The sequence below is a fragment of the Montipora capricornis genome, chromosome 3, assembly GCF_036669925.1.
Source record: "Montipora capricornis isolate CH-2021 chromosome 3, ASM3666992v2, whole genome shotgun sequence".
NCBI lineage: Eukaryota > Metazoa > Cnidaria > Anthozoa > Scleractinia > Acroporidae > Montipora > Montipora capricornis.
In genome coordinates this window covers 19,454,326-19,471,825 of record NC_090885.1, presented here as the reverse complement: position 1 = coordinate 19,471,825, position 17,500 = coordinate 19,454,326, and the positions used below count along the sequence as shown (strand labels likewise).

Here is a 17,500-nt window from a genome sequence, read left to right as displayed (position 1 = left end):
CCAAAATTTATTATATCCAAACGGAGTGGTCCGCTGAACCTGAGGGAAAATTAGGCTGGCGATGCAAGAACTTCTTACTTTGTTAAGGCATGACTTTTTTAGACACCTCCAAAATAGCATAATTATGCAGAAATTCGTGTAATTTGCACTGCTCAAAGTCAAAAGAGTGGCTTACTATCATTTAACAATTATTGGATGAGGTTGAGCATGATAGCGATATTTATCAAGGCCACAGTTTGTGTTATCTGCCGAGGCCGAAGGATGAGGCGGATAACACAAACTGAGGCCATGATAATTATCGCTATCATGCGAAAAACGAATCTAATAATTGTTTTATTATGCATATTCCTGAGCTCAGCTCCGCCATGACAAAACTGATCAAACTGCTGGTCAGTGTATTAGGTGGCGTCACTTCTGCATGCATAAAACTATTGTCTGTAAGTATGACGTCAATTCTACATATATAAAATCTATTGTCCGTAGGTATGACGTAAGAGAAACACAGCAAGCAATAATTAGCTGCATGCTCATAGCCAATCAAAATCGAGCTGGTGACACCAATGTATTATAATAACAGTTAGGGGTACCATTCACGTCAAATTTCGTCTTTTTCCCGGACTGTTTCTTATTGCATCACAAGTGATAAGTGAAAAAAGGTAGTTTATGACTTTAGTTAAAGCCTGATCACCCATACATTAATTTTGTATAGAGTAATTCAAAGAGACAGCGCTCAACCTCATCCAATAGTTTTTCACACATGATCAATCCTTCGATTATAAATAATAAAGGAATGCTTTTTAGTACTTTCTGGAAACTCGTATACAGGGTCAAGCAGAGCTCGGTGTAACTTGTTTAACTAATGGCTTCGAAATGTTCCTATTTTCAGTCCCAGTGGTTATGATTCATACTTTATTAATCCGGTCACATCAACTTAACTCTGGCCAATCAGAACTATGGATGATCAAAGCGACATAGAAACCCATCCCTTCAATACTAAATGAGGACATATGAACTCATTACTATTTAGAACAGTTCCAGTTCCATAGAGATGTCCTGAAAGCTCTCAGTTTTGGCATGAATAGCAGAGCCGTTTCGTAATCCTTAAGAAAATAACTAAGTACTTTACAACCATTCGTTAATAAGTCACAAATACAAATTGTCACTGTCAACGTACCTGTAGCGGTTCCATGTTGCTTTTGTGATGTCGTGTCCTTTGAAAACCGTTGAGTTTTACCGACAAAATATCAGACTTGCATGTTTGTGTCCCGACACCCTTCGTTCCACGCGCGCGTTTGTGGGATAAGTTCTTTCGGTAAGTGTCATCAGTTCTTTCTGATTTTGCTAGTGTCTGTGTACTTAACTGTAAAAAAGTGACAATTTAGCTAGCTCAATTTAAAAAAAGGTTCTTTTGTAATAATGTCAGAGGACGAAATCTTTGATTGAAAGAAGAATTGAACATTTCCGCGGCTCACATGACAGTACCGTGTGGTAATTCAGCGTGAGTTACAATACAGCCCAAAAAAAGAGTTAAGTGATAGTGTGTATATTGCTATCTCAAACGAACATATGACACTGAAAAAAAAACAAGAAAAAATCAGCAAATAGAGAATTAAACGGAAGCAACTCGTTTTCGATTGCAAACATTATCATGGCTGCATGCTTTTAAAGTGTCAAGGAAAGCGCCATACAGCGCTTGTGGTGATTTTTATTACTACTTTCAGGTCAATACTTTCCTTGTCTACCACCGAACATAAATTTTACGAAAATAATTCGGTTGGTCTTCCTAAATAATAGAACTGAAAAAATTACATAACAAGATAAGAAGCCGCCAGTTCCCAACAAACATAAATTATGCAACTACAAAATTAAAGTGCCGGGAAATAAGTTTCCTTTTACACGCCGTTCGCATTTAAATATTTTGGTGTTTATTGGTGGAAACGTTTCTTTTAATGGATATTTGACAGTTGCCTTGCTTTAGCACTCTGAACGCCCATCGAAGGGAATATTATTTTCCTCCTTTATTACGGACTACTTTATTTTCTTCAAAAAAACTAAATTATATTGACGAACATATGAAAAGAAAACTGATATGTCTGCATGCTAATTATTCATTGCTTGAATTCTAATTATTCATTCGGTCCAAAAGAAACTAAACGAGATCATGAAAAGTGTTTGGAGTATGCGTTTGACTGAGAAGACGAAAAACGCCAAGACGAGTGAATTATTTACACAAACATATCGTGGGTAGCATATGCAAAGGCGCTCGAAAGCCCCTCTAATTATGGCTTAGAAAATAATGAATGTTTCTGCTTACTGAGAGTTTTTAGCACAGTAGTTTGTCCATATACAGTTTGGGTTTCAAGTAATACGTCCTGGATTTAGCTCTTCTAAAACTTTCATGGTTTCCTGCTTTATTGTAACTTGGCAATGAATCTCCTTCTGTTCTTTCAGGTTTTCCAGTGTTGTTATTTATTCAAATACAGTTTGTGTTTAGATTAATACGTCTTTGAAATTGTTTTGAAGTCGACTTTTGCACTGTTTTTATTAGTTTCAACTTTGGCATTTGTTACAGCTAGGAAACAAATAACCCGCGAGAGATAACTGAAAACGGTATTTTGGGAGAGCACTTGAAAAACTGCGAAGGAGAGGACTTGATAAATGTAGTTCATAGAGGTCAACCAATTGACATCAATTATTAATATTTCTCATAAAACCAGGACTAAAAATAGTCTAAATGAATGTTTCACGGTGGTTGTTAATTATTCCAACGATGTTATATGAGTCGTGTAATTCAAGTTGGGATCATGTTCGGTTTACCCTGAGAAAAAAAAATATGTTACCTCGGTCACAGTTTTTCGTTATAAGGACCGACCCTTATCTGGTAAATAACTTATTCAGGTTGGCGGTCAAGTTAGAAAAATTCCACCCGCTCCCAGAACCAATCAGATTGCAGGATTCGCATAATTCCGCCTGCTCGCGCTGCATTGAGGAGAAAATTAAGTCAAGTACGACACAGAGAAAGGGTGGTTTACAACAAAATACCGAAGCCTACATTCCAGCTGACGCCTTAAATTGTCAAAACATCAAATTATAAGAACCATGAGTGTGGCCCAGATTTGCCATGTCCTCCTACCACTTACAATGCGTAACTTTATGTTGTTTTATTTTCGTAGAACTTGATCAACGGACGAACGTTTGTGGTGTGAGAAGTTCAGAGGTTTCTGTCCAATTAAGATCTTACAGGACGGAAGAGATCATAGTGCAGTCATCCTGAAATCGTCAATGATTGGAAGCTTGAAGATAAATCAATATTGCATGGAATAAACATGCTCTCGTTGGAATTCATAAAAAATAAACAGCTATATACGATACGCTGTAAAGAACGTTTTCTACTACTCTACAGGTCAAAAAACATCAAATACCGGTATTAATTTTTCAGTGCCAAAAAGACTGAACCAAGAGAATGTGTGGTAAGAGAGCGGACGATAATTACTTGCAATCTATCTTTAGATCGCGCCCGTGCTGTGAAGGTTATTTTTATCTCTTGTTTATACCATGACCGAGCGATCTACTTTCACACCAACTGACCAATAAGATGCCGGCTTTACAATAATAACCGCGCAGTATGACACGAAACTATTATATTTCAAGTAATTTTCATAGGAGTAAGACCAAATATGGGAGATCCGCTCCCTTACCTCATACTCTCTTGACTGAACTTATTACAATAGGTTTATATCTGATTCAGCATAAATTAATTATTCAAGGAAACTTTTCGGACCAGGTTCCAAAATATAGAATGTTCTTTTGTATAAAGGGCCGAGTTGTTAGAACAACAATTTGCGCAAAGCCGAGTTCATTTTACGACAACCAATAAGGTTTCATAATTTCATCGTACTTAACGCGGGTATATCCATTATCCATCTCCGAACAAGTTGGCTTGGGACAACTCCCTAAAACAGAATTTTTTTGTCCAAAAAATTCCATTTTCTAAACTTTCTCCCTTCATTTTTAAAAGATGACAATATTCTTTCCCTTGGCATTTCAATTGAAAAAAATCACGTATGTAAAGAAACGCTCTTAATGAGATCGACGCTCGATTTTCACAAACGTACAAAGTGTCTCTTTACATCTAAGCATCAAATACGTTAAGAGAATTTAAGAGTTGTCAGGTTTAGGCTTGTCATAACTATGAGCGTTTAATTGAGTTTATTACCAAACAAGAAACGATGAAGCTGAAGAGAACGGCACACCACGTGACGTGGGTGTGCATACCTGCTTCACGTGCATTTCTAGAGACACCTTTTGGCAACAAATCTGTCCAATCAAATTAACTGTCTCAAGCGTGGTAGAAAAAGATACTAACATACAGGCAAACCAGTCATTATGGGGGTGATTTTAACCCAGTTTCAAACTAAAATGAATGCATAACTAGTGATGATCACAATGAAGTCGAGCCAAGCGTTAATTGGATTGCCAAGTAGACTGTCAAGTCGTTTCATTCGGAAAATTTTTCAGGCTTCTCGACGCAATAGAAATTTGCGCTCATCACTGCGAGACAACATGGTTTCATTTGATTTCATACCCGCAGTGCAATACATGATGTATTTCATATATATCTTTCAGGATACATTTAGTTTGAAAACAAATGCAATTAACTTCGTTTCAGTAGGTATTCGTTTAGCTCATGGATGACGTAAATCGGGAATGAGGTTTAGAAAGTGTTATTTATTCCGAGCTTTCAACTCTACTTTTAGAGAAATAAACACTCCCAAGGAAGACTATTTACAAAACAATTGATAAACGTCGTTAATATTGTTCTTTCTTGCGAGTGGGCACCTCTTAATGAATTAAGCAGTTCCCGATATTTCTGTTATCATATTGTCAAGTCGTTGTAGCTTTGAAAAAAATAGCAATTTTTTCAACATTTCAATATACGCTATCCATTGACATCATTACATCCATACTGGCAGTGAAGGCATTGGTACCAGGGGGTAATCAAAGGTTTCAAACAGTTTGTATGACCATATTTATGCCTCTTTCTAAGAAGAGCAATCGGCGATTTGTGGTTTCCACGGCCCTTTTACAATATTCACTACACTTAATTACAGAAGTAAATTGTAGTGATCTGGAACCTGAGCAAAAATAACGCAAGCAGACACCACAAATGCAATGGAAAAAGCCAAGAGGAATAACCTGTCCACAACGCGAGACACAAAGATCCAGAAGAAGCGGTTTGCTTGGGTTTGTTCATGATTGATTTCAATTTTGACTAAATCCGACAATCCCTCGGCAAGCTTCGAGGCGTTGTCCTGATGAGTTCGATTTGGAATTTTGAAATGAGTCGGCGAGGGTCCTGATGACGAGCCAAGAGGCATTGTGCCCGAAAGTTTTGTGACGTCTATAAACGGATCTGGCGCTCGTTCTTTGCGTTGCTTGGCCTTAATGCTGTCTCTTGGTCGTCCCGAGTTTATGCACAAGCAACGAGCCAAGTAGTGGAGGAAAACGACTCTTACCCATTGCGGCATCTCGTACTTTCGGTAGAGATTCAGTGACACACAGTTTGCGATTAGTGCTCCTCCGATTTCAATCATGGAAATAAGCAGAAACTTCGTTATTAGAGGCGAGCTGTCGGAAGTTACGGGAACGTTGTCCGAGACCATCAAGATGACAAACGATAAAGCGAGAAACGACTCGATTACCAGTGTCACTCGCTCCCCAATCTCCGGTGGAAGAACAAATGTAAGTATGGCCAGTGAAGCTATCACCAAGCAGGGTATAATGATGTTGTACAGGAAAAAGCCTGGCTTACGCCGTAGATGAAGAGTAAATGTAACATCAGGATACGGCTCTGGACAACAGCTAAATATAATAGAACACACACTATTACCAGCCAGTTGGGGTGGCCTGTGCAGTGGTGCAGGTGTTGTGAAGGGATCCAGTTCAAAGTGATGCAGTGATAGTTAAATGAATCGGATAGTTCCCCCTTGTGCTTTCAAAATGCGTTATCAAATCTTTCAAAGTGCCCTTTTTCTAGACTGCAAGTGCAATGAGTGCAGGTGGTATTAACGAATTTAAAATTTATGGTGTCAAGACGGCAAACAGCATGCGAGGATGCAGTGATTCAAAACATTATGAAAGTGGCCCAAAATTCTGGAAAAAGCGGGGAGTGAAATCAAAGGAAAATCCGGTGAAAAAAACTAAATAACAACAAATCATGTAGTCTCTAGCCAACGATGTAGTCAGTTACCTTGTTTTGTGTTGAGTCAGAACGTAGGTTCATTTATCTTTTCTTGGTCATGTCCTGTCAGAATTTCTAATCAATACAATCATGGACTACGTGACTGAGTCGTCTCCCCGTTTACCACGAAACGCTAATCCTATCCCTACACCTAACGAAACGAGATTTGATGATGGGATGGATATAGCATTATTCAAAGAACTAAAATTAACTCATCACAAGAGAATCAGTGCAATAATTTTGGTTCCCCTTCTTTACCCACCTTTATAGGTGGAGTACAACACACAAACCCCAGTAGAGATCTGCTTTCTCAAAATTTTTATCCCTAGAATTAACACTTTTCCTGCGAAGTGATCATCACCTTAGCCAACTTACATCTCCAAATAACTTAATTCACAAGCACAGGAAACTGCCAGGAATTCCCATCTATTTTCTACGCTTATCCGTTCGTTCTTTCATTACCTGTATGTGACTACATTTCTCTCGGCCTTTGCAGAGATCAGCTCAAACTCAGAACTCTCCATGTAAAATTTGAGGTCCGCCTTGTCACTCATCTGGACCACGTTCACCTCCAGGCCATTGTACGTCCAGGAACCGAATTTCAGCTCACACTTCTGGTCATCAAAAGGGAAATACGTGATGTCGATTTCACATCCACTGCGAAGGATTGTTGGAGCGTACCAAGTACAACCTCCATCCGAAGTCAAAATGACTCTGTTTTTGAAATTGTAGAGAGTGCCACTTGGAAGTGTCTCTTCTGCACTGATAATGATTATAATAATAATAATAGAAATAATAAGGACATTGTACTTAAAAATCAAATCAAACATTGGTTTTTGATTGATGAGAGGGAAAAACTGGAGTACCTAGAGAAAAACCACTCGGAGCAGAGTAAAGGGGGGGGGGGGGGGGAGAAAATGCCTTCACCACTGCTCCAGCCCTGCCCTACTGATAAGAGGTCGCAAAATTGGATCATATATGTTAATTAACTTAATGCCAGCAAACTGTTGCTGAGTTTTAGAAATTGGCTGTGAGTTTATAATAACCGCCTTACTTGTTATGCAGAACAATGTCCGGAAGCCAGACTTTTCCTGGGTTGATGTTAATTGTTTTAATTCCACCATATTCGGACTCATTCCACCTTAGCAGATGGTTGTGCCATTTCTGTTCGAATTTGAAAGGAAAACGTTAACACAATCAGATCGGATTTAGGTGGAATAGCAAGGCCAAGGAGACTTTTGAAAAAGCTGATTTCAAGTGAAAACTAAGAGATCGGAGACGAGGGAATTGAAGGGACTATGTCACCTGGGCACATGCGCAATGGGGACCGGTTGGCACTAAAATTAATTTTCTAAGTTGCTCCACAACCACCTGCTTGTTATCTTCATACATGTTTTGATTTTCAGCCATTATTACCATCGAACCGATCACACGTTCTCGTTACGCAGAGAGAAGCTTTCGCTTGCCACTGTTTTGGAACTCATGAAACGTTCTGAAGATGACCATGGTTCAAACATATGAATTACGCTACTCGAACCTTTAACAAAATTTGAAAAAGTCGGGTCAACGTTTTAAAAGCTTTCTAAGCAACTCACACATGAGCGCTGGACGACATAGTCTCTTTAAGTTCCTGTTTTGCTAGATTTTTGTTGCATCAAGGCTAAAATCTCTTCCACAGTTCTTACTGCAAGTAGGATCAAAAACATCGTTCCACTAATTTCTCCCCTAGGATTTAACCAATAATTGTTTCTTCTTTCTTGTATTAATAAATCACGTCATTTGATTCTCCTTATTGGAAAATGCCTTGTGGTTTCTAGTAGCCTCTCAACAATATCAGCAGCACTTTTCTATCTTTTCCGAACGTTTTTCTGTTCAATGCTCGAAGAAAATAGATACTCTCTACTCTGCAATTCGAGGGTAAATATTGATACTTAATTCCTTTACTTTACTTACTTTTACTCATCAGAAGAAACAAATTGTTTAAGGATAATATATAGATTTAGCCAAGCCTAAATGTGGAGCTCCCTGGTTATTTATTCTTACTGCCTGTAGGGTTAGTGAAAATTAAAAGTTTCGAATTGTCCGCGTTTTGATGTTTCCGGTTGCTGCTTTAATAATTAAATCATTTTCTTTGCTTTTACCGTGAATTCCACGGTAATGTTTACGCTAAAACCGATATCGCATGAATCACGAAGCGATGAGCACGATATCGGTTTTTCGAGTGAAGTTTACTGTGGAATTCACCAGTTTGGCAATGAAGGCGAGCGTGCGCGCAGAGCACCATTGTTAAGAAAATATGGTAACCCAGCTTGGTAACCCATCGATACGAGAAATCTTGGTTTTATAGCCATGAAGTCATCGACCGTCTGTACGTTCGTACGTACGTACACCACTCCGTGTATGCCAATGTGACCAGTATCATGCTAATTTACAGCATACATCTTTGATATTGGACATCCATGTTTTGGTCAGTTGACACCTGTTTAGACAAGGTATCCGCTGACTAGTATCACGCGACCATATCGCGGGCTCAAGCCTAGAGCTCTCCGAGGCCAGCTGTTTTTTGACCGCTGATCAGGTACTGTTTTTTGATTGAATTGCAGGCTCAACCCAGGTTAACTCACCTAAACATAAGCCAGGCTTCATTTTTCGCGCGCTTTCTGTGGCTCGATGCGGCTACACGGCCATACTACATCAACTATACTTCTTACACAGTCAACGCTTTTCGTGTTCAGGTGGAAAACGGTTTGGAAGATGTTTTCTTTCTCCATTTTTCGCTGGCTTCAATCCAGTTTGACATATCATGATATCTGTGGTCCACACTGGTGACTACGCAGTTATTCAAGTCAAGCATCGGCGTGATATAAACTTAAAGTTGAGTGTTTAGATCAGCTTTTTTCTCTGTATTGCAATTTTTGGCATATCTATAGAAGCTCTGATAAGGTTACATGATGCATGGAAGACCTATGTCTAGAACAGAAACGAAAGGAGAGCGAAAGAAAACGACAACGACACAACAGAATACCAGTAATAGCTCATACTTAGTGGAAGAAGGTACTCCACAAATTCTTTCCTTGGGCACTAAACCGTTTGTTATTTTCAAAAAGTGGTTGAATCGGTTTTTCCTTTGTTCAGGAATGAAAATCGAATTTTTATTGTTAACTGGAATTAAATAATAATTATCTGTACTCTTTCTGGACATAAGGAAATCCGTTTGCCCAACTGGTTTTGGTTTTGCCGCGACAGTGACAAGAAAATTTTGCCCTTATGTTATAAACACGTATAATCGCAATGAGTTCTCGTAAAATTAGGGGGAAATCTCACTAGCTTGTGTTTTCAGAAGTTTGTTTAAAGCACCTAAACGTTATTTAAGTGTTGGAGCGGATCTTGTTTGAAGTTCGTCTTTTCTTGGTTGCATTGCCGTATTTTGTCGATTCTTGCTTGTTCCAAGCCAAGCTAGCGTGTTTCAATAAAATACTTCAAAATGTGAATGATCTCGTTTTCAGAGATAAAGTGGAATAAAAAACATCAACAAAACTCTTCTTTGACCTTGAAATGACAAAGTTGTTTTTTTTTGTTTTTTTTTTATGGCTTCTAATTTTAGCGTGCATCAGGCTGCCCTGCGGGAGGTCGTGAGTTTGACTCCGGCCGGACCAACACTCAGGGTCTTTAAATAACTGAGGACAAATTGCTGCTTTGTAATTACATCCACAAATGCTTAGACTTTCAAGTCTTCTCCGATAAGGACTTTAAACCGTAGGCCCAGTCTCTTTTAAAACTCATGCGGATCAAGAAAAATTCATTGCCAAACTGGTGAATTCCAAAATAAATTTCACTTGAAAAACCGATATCGTACTCATCGCTTCGTCATTCATGTGATATCGGTTTTTAGCGTAAAACTTACTATGGAATTCACTAGTTAGGCAATGAATTTTTTTATAGAAGAAAGCAAAGGAAATGATTTAATTATTAAAGCAGCAACCGGAAACATCAAAACGTGGACAATTCGAAACCTTTTATTTTAATTTCACTAATCCTAAAGGCATTATGTCAAACTGGATTGAAACTGTGCAGAAAGAAAACATCTTCCAAACCGTTTTCCACCTGAACACGAAAAGCGTTGACTGTGTAAGAACTATAGGTGATGTAGTATGGCCGTGTAGCCGCGTCGAGCGACAGAAAGCGCGCGAAAAATGAAGCCTCACTTCAATTCCCACCCTCCAATTCCCACCCTGGTCAGAGTTTTTCTCTGTCCTTGTGTGGGCCCATTTCCATCAGTAGGCGTGCGGACGTGATGGCGTGCGGACGTGTATCTGAGGGCTCCGCGAATTCCATCGAATTTGTTGGCACTGAACCTTCCTCATCTCCCTTAAACCAATACTTACATTGGGACGACAAACAAAGTCTATTTAAGTGGAAAGGGAGCCTAACACAACTTCAGGAATTTTGTTCGAAAGTCCTGAATTTGGAAGTTTCTGCAACCACGAGTCCCTCTGAAAGGTCTAGTTCTTTGAAGTCGAAGACAATCACGTTGGTTTTATTCAACAGTACCGGCACCCTTCAAATTCAAGGTCCGGAAGCAACAGCTATGAAAGCTGAACTGAAGAAGCTACTCCAGTTACCGGTCGACGACAACTCGGTTATTCTCGTGAATGAAGAAGAAGCTTCTACACCGGCATTTAACAAGAACGCCAAATCAGTACAAGAGGAGTTAGACTGTCTGAAATCTGAAGTGCGGAACTTATGGGCTCTTATAAAAGAGAAACCTATTAAAGAGGAAGACCTGAAATCCGAAAATTCTCGACTTAGGGATATAATTCTATCTTTGAAGGAAGAAAATAAAAAGTTAGTCCAAGAACGCGATTCTTTAAGTTTTGCATTGCAAATCGTATCCAGAGAAGCAGCTACTCAATGCCGTTCAACGAATAACACCTTTAACGAACATACCATTGTCCAAAATATGGATGAATCAACACCTTGCGCCAACAAAGAACAAAGCTTCATTGTGAAATCAAAGAACAAAAGAAAGAAATCGAAAGACAAAGGAGGTCCTAATAACACCCTGACAGGAAAAGAATCCGAACCCGAAAAACAACCAAAAGAGCGCACAACCCTGCTCATAGGAGATTCGATGATCTCAAGAATACCTGGAAAAGACCTGGGAAAAGCAGTTGGCTATAGGGTTATAGTCAAGCCTTTCTCGGGCGCTACGACAAAGGCCATGAATCACTATCTCAAACCTAATCTGGAATCTTCGCCCAACGAAGTGATTTTACACATTGGGACTAATGATCTTAAAACCAGGGAACCAAAGGCTGTTGCGGAATCGATTGTGGATCTCGCGAGGCAGATTGAGGGCACTTGCGATACTATAGTCACGCTTTCGGAGCTTGTATGCAGAAAAGATAAGCTTGACCAGGCAGTGAAAACAGCCAACAAGCATCTAAAGAAGTTCTGCCATCAAAATGGATGGAAATTAATCCATCATGAGAACATATCTCATAGTGGACTCAACAAAGGTGGACTGCACTTAAATTTTAAAGGTAATGAGCAGTTTTATAATAATTTTAAATCGCACCTAGAATGAGATAATATGCTGTCCGTCAATGCCGTGCGGGATGCATTAAGCAACCAAAGGGCCGAAAAATCTGTCTCGATATTGCCTCCTTTGCGCGGTTTTAGAATGGCATAACTCAATATTAATCAATTAACTACACATATAGACGAATTAAGAATCCTATTAGCAAACAATGATATCGATATTGTTTCCATAAATGAAACGAAACTGAACGAGAGTATTCGAGATCATGATGTTCATATTCCGGGATACGAAATAATTCGCCGCGATAGACTTACAAAAGGCGGCGGAGGGGTATGCTTCTATGTAAAAAATTCAATCAATTTTACCGTACGAAATGACCTACATATGGATGCATTAGAAAATCTTTGCTTGGAAATCCATAAGCCAAATTCAAAATCTTTTGTGATTGTTACTTGGTACAGACCACCTGACTCTCCCATTGGCATTTTTTCTCCATTTGAATCCCTAATCGGGAAATTGGATAGTGAAAATGTAGAATTTTTTGTACTGGGAGACATGAACTGTGACATGATCACTACTCGATATGATAATGACACATCCAAATAAAGGAGAATAGCTGATGTCTACGGACTCGAGCAGCTCATCTCTGAACCGACGAGGATAACACCCACCTCATCAACTCTAATTGATTTAATTTATACCAACTGCTCGGATAAGATTGCTTGTTCGGGAGTTTGTCATATCGGGATAAGTGATCATAGCATGGTGTATGTGTATAGAAAACTTGCTCTGCACGGGATGTCTAATGGACATAATTCTATTACATATAGAAATTTCCGAAATTTCGATCGCCAAAATTTTCGTTATGATATTCTATCTCAATGTTGGGATAATGTATACGAGTCTTCCAACCCAAACGTGATGTGGCAGCAATGGAAAAGTACATTTCTGGCTATCGCTGACAAACATGCCCCACTGAAAACGATGCGCGTTCGTTCAAGGAGTTCTCCGTGGATTACCTCTGAATTGAAAGACCTTATGCATAATAGAGACATATTAAAAATCAAAGCTAGCAAGACAAATGATCCTAACGATTGGGCATTAATTCACAATCAAAGAAATATAGTCAATAAGCAAATACGCTCAGCTAAGCAAGTTTATTACCAAAATAGTTTTAATAAGCACACCAGCGACTCCCGAAAGACCTGGCAGACTATAAACGAGCTAACTTCTCGGAAATCTGGGAAAACGTCAGTGGCGTCACTAAAAGTGAACGGATTAACGACAACTAATCCGTTGGAGCTATCAAATGAATTCAATAACCACTTTGCTAACATTGGTCCTAAACTTGCCAGTGAGATAAATTGTGATAATGGTAGCTATCAAAGATATCTTACTGTTACAGATAAACGGTTTAAGCTCCAACCCACCAATCCAAACAAAGTATTTTCACTTTTAAATAAACTAGACAAGTCAAAGGCAACGGGCCTTGACAAAATATCTGCTAGATTTGTCAGGGAATGTGCTGACCTTATTTGTATGCCGATATGTGATATTTTCAATCAATCCATTAGTCAAGGGACGTTTCCAGATGACTGGAAATATGCAAGGGTTACCCCTCTTTATAAACAGGGTGACCGCGGTGATGTTAACAATTACCGCCCAATATCGGTGATTCCAATAGTGGCAAAGGTGTTTGAAAAGATAGTTTATGAACAGCTTTATGCCTATTTGGAAGCGCACGATATTCTATGTCAAAATCAATCAGGGTTTCGTGCTAATCATTCAACTGTAACAGCTTTGTTGGAAGCGACAGATTCTTGGGCATATAATATTGATAACGGGAAAATCAATGGAGTCATTTTTCTAGATTTGAAAAAAGCTTTTGACACTGTTGATCATCAGATCCTTTTATCCAAACTAAACTATTATGGTATACATGGCAAATCTTTCAAATGGTTTCAGTCAGACTTAGAAAACCGCATACAAAAATGCTCTGTGAACGGGTCGCTATCCAATAGCTGCACATTGACATGCGGCGTCCCTCAAGGGACCATCCTCGGTCCATTATTGTTCTTATTATATATCAACGATCTTCCAACTGAATTGATTATCAAATTGTAAACCGAGAATGTACGCTGACGACACGCACCTTACATACGCGGGCAGCAATCTTGAGAATGTTCAGTTTTGTCTAAATGAAGACCTAGCAAACGTTTTCAACTGGCTACAAGCGAACAAACTCACATTGAACATGACCAAAACCGAATTCATGCTAATAGGGTCGAGGCAGAGACTGAATACTCTCACAGCTTCACCAACAATTAGAATGACCAATACTCAAGTGAGCCAGGTTACAGCTACAAAATCGCTTGGTGTGATAATAGACGATAAACTCGATTGGCATAGTCACATCGAAAAATTAACTAAAAAGATCGCCTCTGGTATCGGGGCCCTAAAGCGAATTAGGCACCTGATTCCAGCATCAACCTTACATCTCATTTACCAAGCTTTAGTAAAACCTCACTTTGATTACTGTGACATTGTTTGGGGTAACTGTGGGAAAACGCTACGAGACAAACTGCAGAAATTGCAGAATAGAGCAGCCCGTGTGTTGACATTCTCGAACTATGATGCTGATGCAACTGAGCTACTCGATTTTTTAGGGTGGAAAAATCTTGCACGCCAGCAGGAAATTCATAAAGCCACTATGGTGTTTAGATGTCTGCACGGGCTAGCTCCGGAGTATCTGTATTCAAAGTTTACGTGGCGTGACTCTGCTTATGTCCTCAGGGACTCTGAAAATAAGCTCAATGTTCCATTACCGCGCACTGATTATTACCGAAAAAGCTTTAGCTACAATGGCGCCACATTATGGAACAGTCTACCATGCGATATAAGGAACACAGAGTCTCTGGGGGTATTTAAACGCAAGATTAATGACATTCTTTAAGTCTAACGCACGGCATTCACGGAAAACAGCTTTTAGTTTATAGCTTGAACTTTAAATATTTTTAAATATTTTATATTTGAACTAGTTTTATTTTATTGTAATCATTTTAAAATTTTACCTTTTGTAATTTAGATTTTAGCATTGTTTGTAATCTTAGCTGATGATTTTACCGTGCATAAATAATAAAGTATCGTATCGTATCGTATCGTAGGGCTAACGCTCACATGGTTCATATGGGATAGAAATCTAGCACTTCACATTACACTCTATTCAGTTAACTATGTTTAGGTGAGTTAACCTGGATTGAGCCTGCGATCCAATCGAAAAACAGTACCTGGTCAGCGGTCAACTTTAAAAAAGCTGACCTTGGTGCGCTCTAAGCTTGAGCCCGCGATATGGTCACGTGATACTGGTCAGCGGGTTCTTTGTTTTGACAGGTGTCAATTGATCAAAACATGGATGTCCAATATCAAAGATGTATGCTGTAAACTAGCATGATACTGGTCACATTGGCATACATGGAGGGGTGGACAAACGCACATGCATACCATATTTTCTTAACAATGGTGCTCCGCGCGCGCGCGGAGCTCCGCTACAAAGATGTTCCTCAAAGGAAATCGATTTAAGGTGAATACAGCGCAAGAATTGCTCACCATTCTGACCCAAATATTGCTGACAAGAACTTGGTCTTTTTCGATCTAAAAAAAAAATAGAATGGAGTCACTCGTTTTTTAGTTCTATTTTATATATGAATCCGCTGACAGAGCGTTTTCCTAACAATAGTTTAATGTGTGAATCGTGGACTTTGATGAACGAACTAAGAAATACAGACAAGCAACACGGAGGCCAAAAGTAACATCAGATTTTCTGTGCGAGACGTCAGTCCCAATCCATAATAACGCAGCGCAACTAAACGAAAGAATTATCTATAACACACTGAAAGTGCAATTTCAGAGAAGAAAGGAACTTGTGTCTGATTTTATATTCAAGTCAATATGTAGATCAGTTATATAAAACGCTACTTGATTTACGTATTTTAAATTGAATACGATGGGCACTGAACCTAAACAGGAATAATCTTTCATTACAAAACATCGGTAAATTAAAAAAAATTCTAAAAACTCTAAAAAGTAATCATGTAATAAGTAAGTACATAAGAGACAATTGCTTAAATCGTCGCGCCAAGTGCGAAGATCACTTCAGTCTCCGTAAAACGTACATAACAAGCACTTCAAATACATACATTTATTTCATTCAATTTGGCTTTGCGCCGGGATACTAAAGCTTCCAAATTACATCTATCTCGTTACTTGTACTTAAGCAAAGCACCAAAAAAAACACAAAAACAAAAAAAACTCTATTGCAATTATACCGATCGGAGCCTCGAGCCGCCGTAGAAACCCTACCAGATCAACAACTTGTGTATATGCAATTCCAAATTTTACTTCCACGGGTAGATCTTTCTCCTTCGTTGGGCGTACGGTCTTTACGTTCCTGTTGTCGTTTTCATTAAACAGATCTTTGACCAGTCGCATTTCGTCATCATCGTCTTCTTCATCCACTGCAGCTGAGGGGTCTGGAAATTATATCAAATAATCAACGGAAAGAAAGTTTGATTACAATCCACCACATTCCCCTGGAAAATTTCTCGTCATTATCACCAACATCTTGTTCAGCAACTGCAGCTGAGGGTTATGGAAAATTATACCAAATCAACGATCAATGGAACCCTTAATTGCAACATGAAACCTTCTGGAAAGTTTCGCTTTGACGTCATTTGAAATGCAGTAATGTGATTGGGCAATCAAAGTTAACTGTTTACTGCTAATATTAGGAGTTTCCTTGGCGGGAATAAGGAGAAGCTTTGTTTCAATCTGGCAAACATTGGTCCATAAGACAAATTGCGAACATTTGGAGCCTGATAACTTTAAGAAACAACCTGTTGCCTTATTTTACGAAGCCTTGATCGGAAACGTAGAAAACAGATCCAGTTGTTTGATTCGAACTTTACACGCAAATCAGGCCTACAGGATGACTCCCCACAGGGACTTTTAGGTCTAAGAAGACAAACTATCGAAACGAGTATAAGACAACATGGACTCGAACCTATTCCCTCAAGAGTAAATAGAGAGATTTAGCAACGGGTTCGCGTGAATAGGCAAACGGCAAAGTGCAGGCTACACCTCGTCATAAAAGCAAGATAATTGTCTAATTCTAACTTTTCGCTTTTTTTTTTTTTTGAGAAGTAAATTTTACTGTTGCTAGATATCTGCAGCTGACAGGCAGGATCAAACGCAAACACTTTTCTTTGATTTTTTGCCAAACGCAAATTTTAGCTTGATTTTTGCCCTTTCCCTAACCCTAACCCGACGCTAAATCTCTCTAATATGTAAATATGAACTCAGTTGACCACTCCTTGAAGGGGATTTTTAGGGCCAAAGAAACTGCTATTCAAAGTAACATAGTAAAGTCTTAAGATTGCCAAATGCCAGGAACGATGGCAATTTTAGAAGCGAAGAGCCAAGACGTTGAATTGAGACCACTCAGAACAACTTGAGAGATGATTAGAATCAAAAAGTAGAATATTGGAAAGAAATTGACATTTCGTGAAGGTTGTAAAAGGTAATAGTAATAGAAACAACATTTTTACGGCCTTTTTACATGGAGGGATGGTGTCCCGGCTGACCGAGTTACCCGGCTAGGAGGGTTAAAACATAGCCCACTTTTACATGCAATTCACCCAAGCGGGATGGCCAGTGGGCTA

At 39.0% G+C, this 17,500-nt stretch overlaps 1 protein-coding gene across 4 annotated transcripts in view; it reads right to left on the bottom strand.

Moving 5' to 3' along the window:
- The window catches only part of LOC138040839 (neuronal acetylcholine receptor subunit alpha-10-like), a 25,070-nt gene that overhangs the window by 2,000 nt on the left and 5,570 nt on the right, over nucleotides 1–17,500 (bottom strand). For 3 of the 4 annotated variants that reach the window (XM_068886526.1, XM_068886524.1, XM_068886525.1), the window contains exons 4-8: nucleotides 16,143–16,312; nucleotides 15,390–15,434; nucleotides 7,296–7,405; nucleotides 6,704–7,003; nucleotides 4,712–5,862 (exon numbers count right to left, since the gene is read on the bottom strand). In XM_068886526.1, coding sequence (XP_068742627.1) covers nucleotides 5,106–5,862; nucleotides 6,704–7,003; nucleotides 7,296–7,405; nucleotides 15,390–15,434; nucleotides 16,143–16,312 — 1,382 coding nt within the window. In that variant the 3' untranslated portion in view covers nucleotides 4,712–5,105. Of the gene's footprint in view, nucleotides 1–4,711; nucleotides 5,863–6,703; nucleotides 7,004–7,295; nucleotides 7,406–15,389; nucleotides 15,435–16,142; nucleotides 16,313–17,500 lie in introns of those variants that run through there. The other variant, XM_068886527.1, reaches the window with a different exon arrangement.